The following is a 15,904-nucleotide window of genomic DNA, read 5'->3' as shown; positions in this document are numbered from 1 at the left end:
ATGGACTCTTCCAAGTATGTGCAATATTAATTCCACTGTTCAATAACGATGCTTCTTATTTCTGCAACAGTGAAAATCGATTTATGTGTTTTCAAAACATCAATGAGCTACAATGTTGCATTGTGTGACATGTTCCTTTATTACCATGAACATGGGCAATATCATTTTATCATACAAATCATAATTTACCCTCGTTTTAGGAAAGTTTTTAAAAAAAATCTACAGTTCCTACTTATTTTAGAAAATAACCGAGTGCTGAAATCACATATTTGTGAATCATTTTTGAAGATGTATTTCTTCAGAAACAACTAATGGTCTTGGGGCTGACAGCCACATTGATAGCTGCTGGGGACGTCAAAAAGTATGCAGAATCAAACCGCTGTCCTGTTGGTTTTAATCGTTTTATGAGATTCATTTTTTTCGGGACACTGGAGTAAGAAGCGTGAGAGGTTGTTTACGACTTTTCAGCGTAATCATCCGACGTCTCAATAATCATCCGATCTGTCTGGGAATATGTACTTCCTTCCCATTGGGGACTAGAAAACATCACGCACGTCTGTTGGACAATCAAAAACATCGACGTGGAGTGACTTGACATTTTCAGCCTGTCTTCGTTTGCAACTTTCTGGAATTTCTAACAAGAGTTGGGTAAATTGTGACACTGCTGTGTGTATGGAGCTAAATCCATGCCAATAGTTTTGTTCGTTTGAAAAATAAAAAGATTTGAACCGGAAAATTCAAGTTTTGGTCTTGAACATTGAAAAATTCAACAATGTATTCGAAATAAAAATAAGTGTATGAAAAGTTTTGTTGGTTTAAATATAATTATGTTATGTTTTTTTCCGAATAAAATATATTTTTCCGTAGCAGATTTTATGTTTTCAACTTTCAATCTTTTTTTTTACAGTTTCGAATCTTTTTTTCAGGTTCAGATCTTTTTTTCACTTTCAGATCGTTTTTTTCCAGGTTTAGACTTTTGGCCGGGATGTGGCGTGGGGGGCGTGGTTTCAACTACAGGGGCGCGGTATCATGAGTGACAGCTTAACAAAGAAGGCTGACGACCTGCCTCAACTACGTTGCCTTCAAGAAATGTGGGTACTGCGAAAATGATGACTCACTCCTTTATATACAGCATATTCACATGATTGGCAGTAGACACAATTGACAGGCGGACCGGGTGGAGCAGACGCTATCGCAGAATCACGCTATGTTCAAGGTGGTGTGTGGAAGTGCGAAACGTCAGATATTACAGCGAGATCTATGAACGCCACAACCTGGCAAAGTGTATTGCTCTTTTACTGCGATTAAAGTCAAGTATGGTCTAGAACAGCTAGCTAAACATAACTGTGTCACTGGCGTCAATTGTGTCTACTGCCAATCATGTGAATATGCTGTATATAAAAAGGAGTGAGTCATCATTTTCGCAGTACCCACATTTCTTGAAGGCAACGTAGTTGAGGCAGGTTGTCAGCCTTCTTTGTTAAGCTGTCACTCATGATACCACGCCCCTGTAGTTGAAACCACGCCCCCCACGCCACATCCCGGCCAAAAGTCTGAACCTGAAAAAAAAACGATCTGAAAGTGAAAAAAAAGATTCAAAACTGTAAAAAAAAAGATTGAAAGTTGAAAACATATAATCTGCTACTGAAAAATGAAAAAATATATTTTATTCGAAAAAAAGAAAAACAGAACTGAATCTAAATTATATTTAAACCAACAAAACTTTTCATACACTTGAATTTGAATTTTTCAATGTTCAAGACCAAAACTTGAATTTTCAGATTCAAATCTTTTTTTCAAACGAACAAAACTATTGGCATGGATTTAGCTCCATATGTGTGTCACATTTCCTTCCGTCAATGAACAATATCTATGTTCTGATGTTCGGCCATTGCTGTGGTAAATTCCTTGCACACAACTCCAAAGTAAGACAACAATATGTGATTTAAGAACTAGGAAATGCAGCAACACGGTGAATAAGCAACATCTTTAAATAAACGGGGCTTTCCTAAGCTAGGACAAAGGTGTCAAACTGTCGTAATATTTTGGAACATTTTCTAAAAATAGCTTTTCTCATGTTCTTATATTCCACTGCACAACCTTGCTCTACTTAGACAGTGTATACTTGTTGTAGCTTGTTTAGCACCTTCCGCGTTGGGTGTCGTAGGCTATGGGACAAAACCTGATTCTGTTATCTAACGCTGATGCTGTCAGCCAAAATTGTGTATCCAATACTCATTAGAACGCCAAAACATTAATTACACACGAGAAGTCAAACAATTCAAATGAATGAGGTTTTTATGCATGTGGCTTTCTGCACTGCCACTAATTATTAAGCATAATAAAACTTGAGTGTCCGTATTTTCTATCAAAGACAACCATGAAGGGTGATGGAACCCAGGCTCACACATCTGCCTACCTCTGCGGAGGATGGTGATTGGTGCAGTGCTGGAGTAGGAGCTGCTGCTTGTCACATGAGGTAGAGCGACTCTGTTACTCTGACCATGGCGTGCTGAAGGTATGAAGCTGGATTCTGTTGCAGCTCCCTGACCGGTGCTAGCCTTGTTGACTGTATTCTGGATATCTAGGAACTTCAACTCCTTGATATCAATGGCACTATAGAAGACAAAAATCAAATGATTTAGCTCACTCCAACTGCAATTCAATTTTCAGTCAGCATGCCAAAGCTTACGACAATCAGACATGGCCCGTGGAGCTCATTGGGTGGGAAAAGGGCACCATCATTGAAAGAAAAAAGGGTTTCATTGAAATACCTCAAACAAGGTTGCACAATACTAATATTTGGTCAAAATAAAAACTGGTATTAAATTTAATTAATCTTATTATGATAATACGTTGTTTTACTATATCAAACATTAAAACAGATCACTTGTTAATCAGACCGTTGTTCCAAATGTCATTGAGACCTTTTAATGACATTTGACACTAAAATATTATCTCCTTGGTGGCAGTAATATTTGTAAATCTGATTCATGGCTGAATGCAACATTTTGAGGCTTGTGTGTGGGAGGATAAAATAATAACATGCATTTACTTGTAAAGTCTTCAACGTTGCAGAAGGGGGATTTGTTGAATCTGTGTGTGTTCTGTTGTTCTGTTGAATCAAGACAAAAGTCCTTCTACTTTCTTACCTGAAAGTGACCTCAGGAAGAGGGCATCTGACCCCGTTGTGATAGGGCTGTCTCAGAGAGATGGTCTGGCTGGCGTGATCGACAGACAACACCTCTCCCTGATAAACTCCCAACGTCAGCCCGCAGTTTATAGACACAACACTACCCAACCAGTCTGTGGCCATTCTGCTGGCTGTGATCCTATGACAAACAGAGAAATCAACCTATAGCAAACGTAACAGTAACTTCATGTCTATTTCAGCCAGGGCCGTCGTTGCAATTGAGGTCAATGATGATATTAAAAGTTGTAGCGACCTGGGAAGACTTATATTTGGCAGTTTTAAAACACACAGACACTTTACAGGCTGATTTAGGCATTTTAGACATGGTGTTCTGTACAAATTTGGGGGTGTTGGACTTATTGCGCCACAGTATATCCGAAATTATAGCTATATGGCATTCATTTGAGGCTTGATCGTCTGGCTGTAAACGAAGACGTCATACCAACCGTCTGCTCGTAAACTCGGCCACTAACATTGCAGCACCTGATCTTAATTAGCTCGCTAATGGGTCCACGCTGCACCCCTGCAGGGTAACGTCGGCTCATTTGTGAGGTAACGTTACTTCCACCGGCGAAGAAAAGGCAAAATGTCAATTAAACGACAGTTAAATAGTACTTTACCTGTGATGACTGATAGGCAGCGTAGTCTTGCGGGGTGCTCGGCGTGTTAAAGGGTGTTCATTTACGGTTCACAACGCGCCGTTAGCGAACTCTGTGCGAATGCTAGCTTGACGTTAGCGTTAGTTAAGAGGTTTTCCCCCGTGTCTGAGGTAGAACAACCTGGACAGGTGAAATAACTTAAAATAACACCGATACGAGGGCAGTGTTCAGAGAAATATAAGAACAATATCGACACTAACGCCTACTATGTTAGTTATACTGCACAACCGGTAAGCTGCGCTAACTAGCTCGACGGCTATCATTAGCTTCGCCTCTTTCCGCTCCTGTTGGCTTTTTATCCAAGTCGACTGCTGTAAACTTGACACGAGTGTTTTACTTCTCTTGAATACTCAACCCGCATCTTTTCATCCGGTAACGGACTGATATACCTTAACGATAAATCTGTAGCAAAGTGATAAGGAAAGCTCCAGCTGTTGTTTGTGCCGTTTTCCGGTTTGATGCGCGACGTCACTTCCGTTTTTGCCCACGTGGGTTTGTTGTGATCTTTTTTTTATTTCACTCGAGAGCGCTGATATAGTATGACATGGTGTCACCGTTTTACACACCAGTGACTATATCAAACCTTATCTGATGACCATGACTGTTTTTTTCTTCTTCTTCAAATCAAGCAAACAATATGAACACTATTATAATTACAACATAGTTTATTTGTGTGGCTGATTAAAGGATCACATGTCCTTAAATGCTATACAATCATCAATACATTAGAGATACAAAATACAAAATTGTATCGCCTACGAGTATGTTCCAAAAATAAATCACTGGAACTCTTTTGGTGTCCTGATATTTCAAATAGATGCACAGCAAAACTATTTCACCTCAAAACAAACACTAGGCACATAAAGAAACATTATAAAATACAAAATAACTTGATATACATACAAAATCACATTTTGGGATACAAATATAGCGTCAGTGTCTTAAATCCACATTATAATGGAGTCCAAAAAATAATAATTTGCTTACAAGTGTAAATTGTATCATTATCATGTAATATCTGCTCAGTTCAGAATTCCACGTCACAAAGGAAAACAACTGCAACAGGAATGCTCATCCGGTGTGTCCCAAAGTAGGCAACTTAGTCTCTGAGTGTTTTACAACTTCTTAACGGGAGCAGTTTTAGTCCCAAAACACAGGAGAAGCAGGTATCTCCTTATACTTCACTGAGAAGCACCAACCATGTGCAGGAATATCTCGCAGAGAACCCCCAAAAAACTTTACAAAGATCACACAAACACAGACATCTCTGACAATCTGCAATAAGCACATTTCACACATCTGCTTCAATCCCCTCAGTAGATCGAATTTAGTATCCGGTGCCTTGTATACAGAGAAAGATGCTTCTTTCACTGACCGATATGATGACGGTGACCTGCATACAGTGTTTGGAGACAATATATTGAGTCACACATATTGTAAATGCCTTCACTGCTCACTCCTCGCTCGCATCGTCGCTTTCAGGTGGCAGCGCTTGTGCTTCATCGTGAGGCCGTATTCTGGGGTCATGTCAAGCAGCTCTCCGGGCATCGCGAGGAAGTGCAGCTTCTGGATGATGATAGCCAGGAAGAGGTACACCTCGTTCCGCGCGATGACCTCGCCGATGCATCGCCTCTTCCCCATGCCGAAGGCCATCACCCGCTCCCCCTCCAGCTTGTTGACCGTGGCGCCGTCGGCGCTCAGGAAACGGTCTGGGTTGAAGGTGGACGGGTCTTTCCACAGCTCTCTGAAAAGTGCAGAGGATGAAGAAGATAAGATGCGCTGCACAATAGTAAAACCGGTTTGCACTGAGGGAGCCGTGTCAATTGTCTTCAACTGTTTAAATTAATAAACTTACGGATCTTGGTTGACCTGCCACTGATTTATGAAGACGCAGGTGTCTTTGGGAATGAAGTAGCCATTCAGAGACGTGTCTCTTGTTGTGCTGAAAAAAAGAAAGGACAAAGTGTTTGTCCGCTGCGTATTTAGAAGTTTGCGTATAGGTTTACGTGCTGTGCTGGTCCTGCAAGAGTTCAGCACGTCCTCGACGCACCATTTTCCACTGGCACGGGTGGAACTCTCATGCATCTTAAAATATGGGAATGAACCTCACCAGTGAGGGATGGTGAAGGGCAGAAACGAAGAATGGCGAAGGAGCTCAAGGATGAAGGCCTCCAGAAAAGGCAGGTTGGGTTTGTCGGAGAGAAGGGGAGTGCGATCCAGACCCACTTTGTCCTCTGGAAAAAGGAAGCGGGATCAAAATGAGCATTCCTGCATTACTGGTTTTGACACCACTTTTGTGATATGAATGGAATAGCAGTGTCTGTACTTACTCAGCTCTTGATAAAGCCTCTCTTGTATCTCTGGGTAAGCCACCAAGTACATCACTGCCCAAGACAGGGTAGTGGAGATGGTGTCAAAACCTGGAAGAGAAACACAACCGTTTTAAGGACACTTACATGTATTCACTCATACAATCATACTCACGTATTTATTTATGTATCTATTTATTTATCTCTTAATTATTCACGGTCACTTCTTGATCAGATCATTTAACATGTGGAGAAATGCGACCTACCAGCTCCAAACAGGTCATTGACAATTCCCACAATCTTCTCATCTGACATCTGGACGTTGGAGTTCTCATCCAGCTTCCGGTCCTCGCAGTGATCAATGAGGGAGTCGGTGATGTCACGAATGTGGCCCTGAAAGAAGATGATTGCACGTTCATATGCCGCGATTGAAAAAAAGGGGGCGGGGTCATTAAACAAATGATACTAATTTGACATTAAAAACGTGGAAGAGACGCATACCTTGTCATAGGTGGCATAGTGCTCGCTGACGATCTTCTGCACGAACGTGCTGAAGAGCGCGTTGATTTTCTTGAACTTCTTTAGCATGGTGTTGGGCAGGAACCGGAGAGCCGGGATGAAGTCCGCGGGGTTGCCGCTCCCCACCATCTGGCTGAACTCGTCGCTGAGGTTCACCAGGCTCAGCAGCTCCTGGTCGTCGTGGTTGTAGCGGCGACCGAAGCACATGCCGCAGATCACGTTGGCGACGGAGACCACGATGTGGCGGAAGGGGTCGAAGCTGCCGTCGGCCGCCATGACGGTGTTGAGCTGCTTGATCAGGTAGTCGCCCTCCTTGCAGACGTGCTCCTCCAGCATGCACGAGTACTCCGGGGTCGTGCCCTCCAGGGTGGCGAAGGAGCGCAGCGCGCTGTAGGCCAGCTTTCTGCGCGCGCGCCACACGCCGGCCCGGTCCGTGCTGAAGGCCAGGCTCTTGCCGTCGTTGATGAGCCTGAAGCTGTACAGGTCGGGCCGGCCGGCGAAGTCGTCCCCTTGCTTGACGAGGGCCTGGCGCAGCGTGTCGCTGCCGCTCAGCACGACCACGGGGCGCATGCCGATCTGGATCTGGAAGATGTTGCCGTAGCGCTTGCTCATGGCGGTGAGGCTCAGGTAGGGCCTGCTGCCCACCTCCAGCACGTTCCCGATGATGGGCAGGGGCTTCGGCCCGGGCAGCCGGCGGAGCCCCTCCGGGATCTCGGTGTGGAAAAACTTGAAGATCAGGTAGACCACACACACCGTTGCCATGGCAACCAGACTCTCAGACACAGAGACCGCACCGATGAACGGTAGTATCATAAGCACCATGATGACGTCTTTTTTTTTTAAAAACTGGCTTCTGTACAACCTGGAAATTAAATAGGAGGGGCATTAGAGTGGTGAGGGCAGGAGGAGAAGTGTTGTGCAACATGTTGACTGCATGCGCTATAAAGTGTGAAGTAACTAAAGTAACATGGCGCAAGGCATGTGTTTGTTATTAATTTGACTGCACAAAAACAACTTGCTTTACTCTGCAACATAGTGGGCACATTTACTACCGCCATATGACTCACGGCAGTGATTCCATTAATACAATATACACTTTAAAAAGGTGCAACTGCAAAGACCACACGCACACGTATTAACAGCAATGCTTGCAAAAAGCAATATGCACTCAACACTTTGCTCTTATGACTTCGACACTATCTGCTCAGTTGGAAACCAATGTGTCATCATGTGCATGTAAAGTCTTACCTTGGCGGAGCGGCAACGGAGCAGCAATGCTGTGATCCCACAGAGATATTAAGAGTATAAAATACAATATATGTATATATATATATATTGTTTAGTAGAGGCAATGCCCGAGTTTACTCTCTTAATGTCTCTAAGCAGAGAATGGACTCTTGCTCTTATAGTGCGCTCCACAGCTTCATTGGCTGCTCTCCATGACGTAATCCACCCCCCCCCCCCCCTCCCTCTCTCTGTTTGTCATGAATGAAGTTTAGAGAAAAGGTGTGTGTGTGTGCGTGTGTGTTTGTATATGTGTGTGTGCGCGCGCGAAACTTTATGTCAATGAAGAAATTGCACATTTTGCAGTTGTTGGAAGAAAGCTTTTATGTTGTTATTACCGTTTTTATATTATTATAATCCTTTGTTTATATTTGATTACAATATATGGACTACACTATAGTTATAATGGGAATGCCTATAAATACCTGCGCTTTGATCTCATCTGTGCAAGCCCGCTGATGCAGAAACCTTATTCATCTTACAAATAATCAATGAATTATGGCGCTGGCACGTCGGTATTGCCGCTTCGACAAGGTGACGCGTGTATTGTATTGGGATGTCCAGCTTGACTTGAATGAGGGGAGCTTGTTGTCAACTATTGTCTCTATTTGCCCTGCAGTGACACAGTTTTGGTGCGTGCGAACAGGAGTTTTGCGACAACTTGCACATGCAGCTCCCACCCAGGCGGCTCTAAGTCCTTATACAACAGCCAACTGCCATGTCGTGCTTGTACCTGTTAGTTCTGCGCTGGAGTTAAAGATTGACCAGTTGCGTGAGAGCGCACTGATCAAACCCTCACCTCCCCTTTGAGGAGGAGGAGGAGGATGGGGGGGGGGGGGGGGGGGGGGGGGGGGGCAACTGGAGTGCAAGGGTATGAGTTCAATACCATTCCTCTGTCTCCTTTGCAACCTGCCATATTAGTCTTCCAAGAAGCTCTGGTCCTTTCGTGGTATTGAAAAATATATGATGACTTCATTTCTAACTTGTAATATTTGCGGCTACATGGGGTGTGCAGCAGTCCCGCTGACACAGCAGAGTGTCGCGTGGTCACTCTGCCCGCGCTCATTGCGCAACAGGTGTGAAAGGAACACCTGTGATGGCGAAAGGACAGATTTAAAGATGGTCCTTCGTGTTTCTGCTTCCACTGCTATCAGAGTATGATTATTGATCTGCTTTGTCTCCGTGCTCACAGATACCAACTCGTTCATTTAAAGGATTGTCAACATAGTAAACTTTATCACTGATAACACAAGGACTAAATCACTCACTAATATATTTAAAAGGAAATCGCGACCACAATCAGTGACTATACACAAAGTCTCAGATATTTATGTTGTTGTTTCTTTATTTGATTTCATATGTCACATAATCCAGGATGATGTAAAAAGACAGTTATAATTTGGGGGAATTTAATTATTGTTTGCACGTCTTAAATTACGTTCTAATTGTTCCAAATGTTATTGGAATAAACATCCTGTTGTCCCCTGTCATCAGACATAACATAAAACATTTTAAAAATACCTGCTTCACAGCCTAAGTGTGTGTTCTCATTGGGCAGTCAAGACAGTTATCAGGATGAGCGCCCTTAAAGCGCTATACAATGTATTATTATTATTATTATTATTATTATTATTATTATTTTAAGCGTGCCCAACATGTCTTCACCTTAGGAGGATTGTTTCCCTAATGTATTGATGTTAAGGTAACAACAGCATGTTATGTTGGCACCTTATTATTATTATAGACAAGACCGACCTTTGAACTCGAAGTTTGTGTTTAGAAGCTCACACACTTTTAATACATCGTCCACCACGCAGAACACTGGGACCCCCCCCCCCCCCCCCCCCCCCCCCAAAATAAAAAAAAGTAGAGTTATGAAATCCGGGGAAGAATTTGGATTGAGGGGAAAGTCCGGCAGGTAAAAGTTGCGCTGTCCCGATCCTCCCAGACCATGTGTGTGTGTGCGTGCGTCTGTGTGTGCGCACGCGCGCGCGTGTGTGTGTGTGTGTGTGTGTGTGTGTTGACTCTCCGGGGACTCTCCGCCGTGCGCCGCGCGGCTACGCCTCTGGTGCTGCAGGTTGCGTGAGAAGCGGAGCTGCCGTCCAGAGGGGAGGGTCCCGGTCTTCTGGACAATCCTAAATCTGCTTGGTCAAGTCACGCGAAGGCGGCAGCCTCTGGAAAAGACACAAGGGTCTTAAACTCGCAGAACAAAGAGCGCAGGACGCGAGACTCCCTCTCTCTCTTTCTCCGTTTCTCTCCCCCGCCCCCCGCCCCCTCTTGGGCACGAAGGTGCACATATTTGCGCGCTATAGCTTCTGTAAATGCGAGGATCTTGGGGCTTTGGAGTCATGCAATCTGCCACTCAGGCTTCACTCGCCGCCGTCATGCAACGCGGTGCGTGGGGCCGCACTGAGCAGCCGCACATGGCGAGGACCCACCAAGCGGCAAGACAAGTTATGAAAAGTGGAACTTATTAAACAAAGTGGTCTAGAAGTCAACCTTTCTCACACGCAGCGGGTCCCACGAGGAGCCATGGCATCGCTGAATTGAGCAGTGATTTAATTCTCCCAGCTTTTACCGAAATACATTGCCATTGTAAATAAACACATTTAATAATGATACATACAAAATAAAAAAAATAGACAAACAAACAAATACATAAATAAGGGAGCTTAATATGAAAATGTTGAGAACACCGCAATTAGAGAGAAACCCCAGCTTGTTATCCAATAAATCGCACAGCTATATACACTATAGGCCTTTACAATACATATTTGACTCTCTCTAAAGCACATGACAGCTGCAGCAATAAGCCACACGGCCTAAACACCAACGCAGTGCGGTGGAACCTCAATACCCGTGTGGCCGAGAGCGACGCCGGAGTGTGATTGGGGGGGCGGGGCGGGGTGAAAGTGAATTTAATTAAAGATGAACCTGCACCTCCACGGTGGACCGCCTGCAGGTGAGGGCCGGCTGCATTCTCTGCAGGAGAGTGTGTCAGATCCCAGCAGGTGAGCCGCATTCACAGCTGGAGAATGTAAATGTCACACAACGGTGCTAAAACCACCAAACACTTGCACATGTTCAGGCACTCGGGCTTTCTAACTCTGCAGCCGAAGTGTGTGCGTGTGTGTGTGTGCGTGTGTGTGTGTGTGTGTTTGTGTGTGTGTGTGTGTGTGGGGGGGGGGGGGGTTATCTCCTTACTTCTTGAAGAGATTACGGGCTACTACTCTACGGGACGTGAGGAGCCGTGCAGCAGCGGCGGGTCACGTCAGGATGCTCGGGACGAGCTGGAATGCAGAGGAGCTGGAGGTGTGCGGTGTTAGTTTCCTCTGTCCGTGCGGAGGGGAGGGAAGAAAAGAAAAAAAAACCAAACAAAAAGTTTTGCCCTCAGCCATACACCTCCTAAATTCTTGGACATAAAAGCAGGTGTAATGACATGTGAAGGTTGTTAGTTTCTACTCACGCAGAGGCTGTCACGCACACACCTCCAGAGCAGCTGCGCCTCCGTTTCATCGTGCGAGTGTCTTTGCATACCGCCGCTGTTTTTTTTCTTTCTTTCTTCTTTCCTTGTGTTGTGATATATTACTCCGTCACGTAACCCTTCAAGACACTTAGAGATACAAGTAATGATCATGCCAAATATTGCATTTTCTAGCATTTTTACCAATGATCCTTCTTTAATGCATATACTGTTTATTTGGCTTAGGAATGAGATACACGTGCACAAAAAAATGGAATACCCCTCCTTTAAAATAATAATAACAGCCACCCTCGTTCACAAAGTTACTCAGGCATGTTTGTGGGTATAGGTGTAATAATTGTTTTTCGTAGTTTACTTTTCTTTTTTTTTTTTAATTATTTGTCCAAATATCAAATATGGATAGAACACTGAGGCTTTGCCAGGCATTACTGTTTGTAACCTGCAACTTGGATGACGTAATTAAAAGGGGGTGCTCATCTGTGTTTAACTCATTCCTAAAACAGAGGCCGAACAAACTTGTGCACCCTCAAACTGTGAACAAAGAGGTGACTCGTGCACGTACTGAGGCGCCAACCGTGGCTAACGTTCGCAAACCAGCTCAGGAAACACAACGGGCTACTTCCTTCAAAAATGTTTGCAAAGCTCCCGCCAAAACCACAGAGGGCATATGCGATGAGCAGTAAACTGAACTTCATGCGTAAAGATGGTGGAGTGCCACTTTAATGAATACTTAATACTTTGCTAAACCTTTACTCCCACACATGAAACGACACCGCTGATCCGCTATCAAAGAGAACAATGGCTTGACCAAAGGGCTCCTGCGTGTGTGCGGGTGCCCGGTCGGGCAAACCGTAATAGGATTATTTTGGACTGCAGGTCATGACGCGCCACATGAATGTCGATATATGAACTAATGCACACTTCCAGCGGATACCGTTCACCGCATTGCGGATAAGAAATGAATAACGTTAGCTACAAAATACTGCATGGGCGCGATCGCGTCAGATGCTCAAAGCTGTTTTTTATCCACGTCTTCCTCGACTTTCACAAAAATGCACTCGACATCTTCCACACGTTCTGGGGTCAAAGTGCTCGATTTGACAGTGAAGAAACACTATAGACTGGCTGGTGCATGGCGGTCTGATACACATACTGTATACAGGATACATGTTGGTTGTACATGTACCTTTTGGGGTTATTCACAGTATTGATAGGGTTTCTTTTATTAAAGTCTGTCCCTTTTCAGTTGTACTCCTGTAAAAACGTTGCTGTGTGATTTTTCATAAAACCTGTGAATTTCAAGTAAAAAATAAAGAAGTATTGGCAACAAAATAGTATACTTTTAGTTGTTGCACTGTACTTTAAGAAGCTGAAGTACAGACTGGTCCCTAACAGTGTCATGTCATTATAATATTGACTCATCACTACCATTTTGTAAGTGCGCGTTTAATGTTTATGGCTTTTGTGTTGCTAATTGTAACTACCTCTTTATATCATCATGTACTTTAATACAAAAACATTGCATAACCTTGCAGAGGCGTGTATTGCATATTCATCTGAACGTAACTATAGCTGTTCAAAATGTAGTACAAACTATCGCATGTAAATACTCTAGAGTGATAGTTATGCTGTCCATTGGAATGGACTGTTGTCAAGTTCAGTCAGCAGGCCGTCACAGACAAGTCGGCTCATTTCCACCGCTCAGTGTGCACCTGACGACTGATGAATACTCCTATGGTTTTTTTCAGTACAAGGAAAGCACAACTGAGCATGACAAGCGACATTTCCTGCTGCCTCGATATCAAGATGTCGAGCCGCTGGTGCTTGAAACAACTTGATGTTGTGAATTTGTCTTTTCAAGTCGATGAAAAAGTGAACCCAACATGAAGCTTTATTGTATCAAGCTAATGTTGAAGTGGTACTTTAAAGGAGACGTGTGATGCTCATTTCCAGGTTCACATGTATTTTGGGATCCTAGAACATCCTTTAACGTAAAAAAACAACAACGTTGGAATATCTGGAATATCATTCTCCATTTTTACCTGTCAGCTGAGGTCATTCACACACACAGAAATGAACTGAGACACATTTAGAACATGTTAAAAACTGTGGCTCTTCGAGGGTCTTGATACTGTCCCGGTATTCATATCGCACTTGGACTTGATTCATAATGAAAAGGCATGTAAACATGTTCTAGTAGAAACCCAAAACAGAGGCAATCGTTAGATAACAGGGGTCAGGGTGGCTCACCATTCACTTAAGCACCAACAAAACTGCTGATTAGCCCACTGCTGATGTGCCTTTTCACGGGCAACCCTGAACTCAGCACCAACACGATGGAGCGTTTCCAAGAGGGAAATACTTTTCATGTGTGTGTGTGTGTGTTTGCATAGGGGGAGAGAAAGAGCTCGTGCGTGTGTGCGTGTGCGTGTGTGTGTGTTTGTGTGTGTGCGCATTGGGGGGGGAGGGGGGGGGGGTGTCACTGGATCACCTTCCTGACCAGGCGTGAATACCAGATTAGTAACTGAGCTAAATGGTTTCCCCTCCCCACAGCCCTCCGTCCTTATGCAAGCCGGTATTTGCGCTCCGCGGCAATAACAATAGTTGCGTGCGGAAATATCTCGGTCATCCATCTTTCTGTCAACTCTCCCTCTCGCGCGGAGCACGAAGGTGTCATCACCGAGCGTGATAGGCACGGCAAAAGGAAGTCGAGGTCATAATGGGAAGCTCCGTTAAATGGCGTGTCTGAGGAGAGTCATGACCCACGCAGCAAGAAAAGCAGCGAACTGTGCGTGTGAGAATATTTGGTTTATTCTTCAGTGGCACGCAGCAGAATGGATCACGGCGTAATTAGAGGCTGAACATCCCAGCTTGGTTTTACAATGGGATCTATTTCCTTAATTGGAAGCGATACATTATTAAGACGAATTGTTTTGTTTTTAAATAATAGTTCTCAAAGACAGGTGCTATACTTACAATAACCAGAACATGGAGCACATCAGCATAACTTACAATTAAAAATAAAGTGAAGAATACGTCATACAACAGATTTGTGCATGTTTGTTTGTTTTATTACCGAACACAAATAGTGCGCATAATCCACAGCAAAGCGATGGACATGCCTATTTATACGTAGCTCCAATAAAATGATCAAAAATAGGCATTTACCAGCACTGGCTGGTCACATACAGAATGTAGAAAGCTTATTTGAATGTATTCTGGGGATGGTTTGAGTTTGACATTTATCATTAAAGTAAGGAAAAACATTTTTAAATGATATTTAAAAAGCTCATAAAAATGCCTGCATACAATGTTTAAAGAAACCGCAAAACCAAATTATAAGTTACAAGTCTTCTTAAACATGCATTTGGGATTTTATTTTATTTTTTACTAAAGAAGAAGAAGCATGGCCTCTGACGGTGTGTGTGTCCTGCATGCAGCATCACACACCATCCACCTCCCGCTGCAAGAGAGTAAATGAGTGAATTGAGGTCATGATCCCAATTAACTGTCTGGCCATGGCGTTGTGCTGGCGCCATGGTATAGTAAACAAAAATGTCAAAGACAAAATGTTCCAGGAAAGTGTTTAAATCTCCAATAATCAATATGTTTTATATTAACATTGAATAAGATGTATCTCTGTAATGTGAAGTGAAAACAAATATACAATGTTCAGCTGTTCTTCGGGTTTATGCCTTGATTCTCTTCATCATCAAGAAAGCAGCTGTTTTTATAATAATTTTTAAAAAAGCTTGCAACTGAAGTCAGATGGTGATAAAAGTCACACATCTAAAGAAGCGATAATTTGTCAGACTGTCAGCTGTGGCCCAATATTCATTGCAGCTTTTAAACAAGTGCAAAAAGATCGAAATAAAATACAATTAAAATAAAATCTTGGAAATTGGCAAGAATGTCTTGTTCCCTTCTGTTCACAACGGGCTGTTTGCATTAATAATTTTACCTTGGTGATTATTACCACCGTATGCATGTTAATTCACTTCTGATCATATTGTCAATGCACTGGTCATTACTTGCCCACTTAGCCTCTACGATGAGTTTCTCTGTGGCATTTGTTCTGGAAGCCAATCCCTTTTCTCTATAGGGGAAATAAGATATGGATAAGCTTGTCACGCAAAACAAGTCATGCATGATACAAATTAACCTCTTCTGCCCCCTACAAACACACACATACTCACGCACACGCAAGCACTTAAACCTTCTCTCTGCAAACCAACGGGGCGGTCAACCAGCCTGTCATTTACGGGGTAATCCACCCAGAATGACCCCGGCAAAGAGGTCTCACTCAGACCTTTTTTCTGGAGACCATAAGGAATCCGCCAGGGTATGTAGCTTGCAGTGGGGTTGGCATCAAGAGAGGAATTTAGCATAACCAGTTGTTGTAGATAATGTACTTTATAATCAGGACTTGAATTGTCTCTTTTTTTTTTGTTATCAA

The 15,904-nt window shown here is 43.4% G+C and overlaps 2 protein-coding genes and 1 long non-coding RNA gene across 4 annotated transcripts in view; all 3 read right to left on the bottom strand.

The window, feature by feature from the left end:
• Positions 1-4,338, bottom strand: part of LOC117727835 (enhancer of mRNA-decapping protein 3-like) — a 19,089-nt gene extending 14,751 nt beyond the window's left edge. The window contains exons 1-3 of one of the 2 annotated variants that reach the window (XM_034528347.1): positions 3,814-4,338; positions 3,153-3,332; positions 2,420-2,616 (exon numbers count right to left, since the gene is read on the bottom strand). In XM_034528347.1, coding sequence (XP_034384238.1) covers positions 2,420-2,616; positions 3,153-3,316 — 361 coding nt within the window. In that variant the 5' untranslated portion in view covers positions 3,317-3,332; positions 3,814-4,338. The remainder of the gene's footprint in view (positions 1-2,419; positions 2,617-3,152; positions 3,333-3,813) is intronic. The other variant, XM_034528354.1, reaches the window with a different exon arrangement.
• A 161-nt stretch (positions 4,339-4,499) lies between these two features.
• LOC117751013 (cytochrome P450 1A1) lies at positions 4,500-8,065 on the bottom strand. Its single transcript, XM_034562513.1, has 7 exons — positions 7,929-8,065; positions 6,663-7,542; positions 6,428-6,554; positions 6,183-6,272; positions 5,963-6,086; positions 5,708-5,794; positions 4,500-5,596 (listed from the first exon to the last, which is right to left on the bottom strand). Exons 2-7 carry the CDS (start codon positions 7,500-7,502, stop codon positions 5,299-5,301), a joined length of 1,566 nt encoding a protein of 521 aa, XP_034418404.1. The 5' UTR covers positions 7,503-7,542; positions 7,929-8,065; the 3' UTR covers positions 4,500-5,298.
• Positions 8,066-9,856: 1,791 nt separating this feature from the next.
• Positions 9,857-13,829, bottom strand: LOC117727473. The gene is made up of 4 exons (XR_004609043.1): positions 13,699-13,829; positions 11,431-11,577; positions 11,169-11,296; positions 9,857-10,138 (listed from the first exon to the last, which is right to left on the bottom strand). It is a non-coding gene; the product is annotated as an uncharacterized LOC117727473 (long non-coding RNA).
• Positions 13,830-15,904: the final 2,075 nt, after the last annotated feature.

Source organism: Cyclopterus lumpus, chromosome 3 (assembly GCF_009769545.1).
Source record: "Cyclopterus lumpus isolate fCycLum1 chromosome 3, fCycLum1.pri, whole genome shotgun sequence".
NCBI classification, from domain to species: domain Eukaryota; kingdom Metazoa; phylum Chordata; class Actinopteri; order Perciformes; family Cyclopteridae; genus Cyclopterus; species Cyclopterus lumpus.
This window is presented reverse-complemented; position numbering and strand designations above follow the sequence as displayed.

Excerpts from the sequence above, each read along its gene's own strand:
- LOC117751013 (XM_034562513.1), bottom strand. The coding sequence starts at position 7,502 with ATGGTGCTTATGATACTACCGTTCATCGGTGCGGTCTCTGTGTCTGAG. Across the intron at positions 6,555-6,662 it reads ACTATGCCACCTATGACAAG|GGCCACATTCGTGACATCAC; the intron begins GTATGCGTCTCT and ends ATCTTCTTTCAG. Across the intron at positions 5,795-5,962 it reads CCCTTCACCATCCCTCACTG|CACAACAAGAGACACGTCTC; the intron begins GTGAGGTTCATT and ends TCTTTTTTTCAG.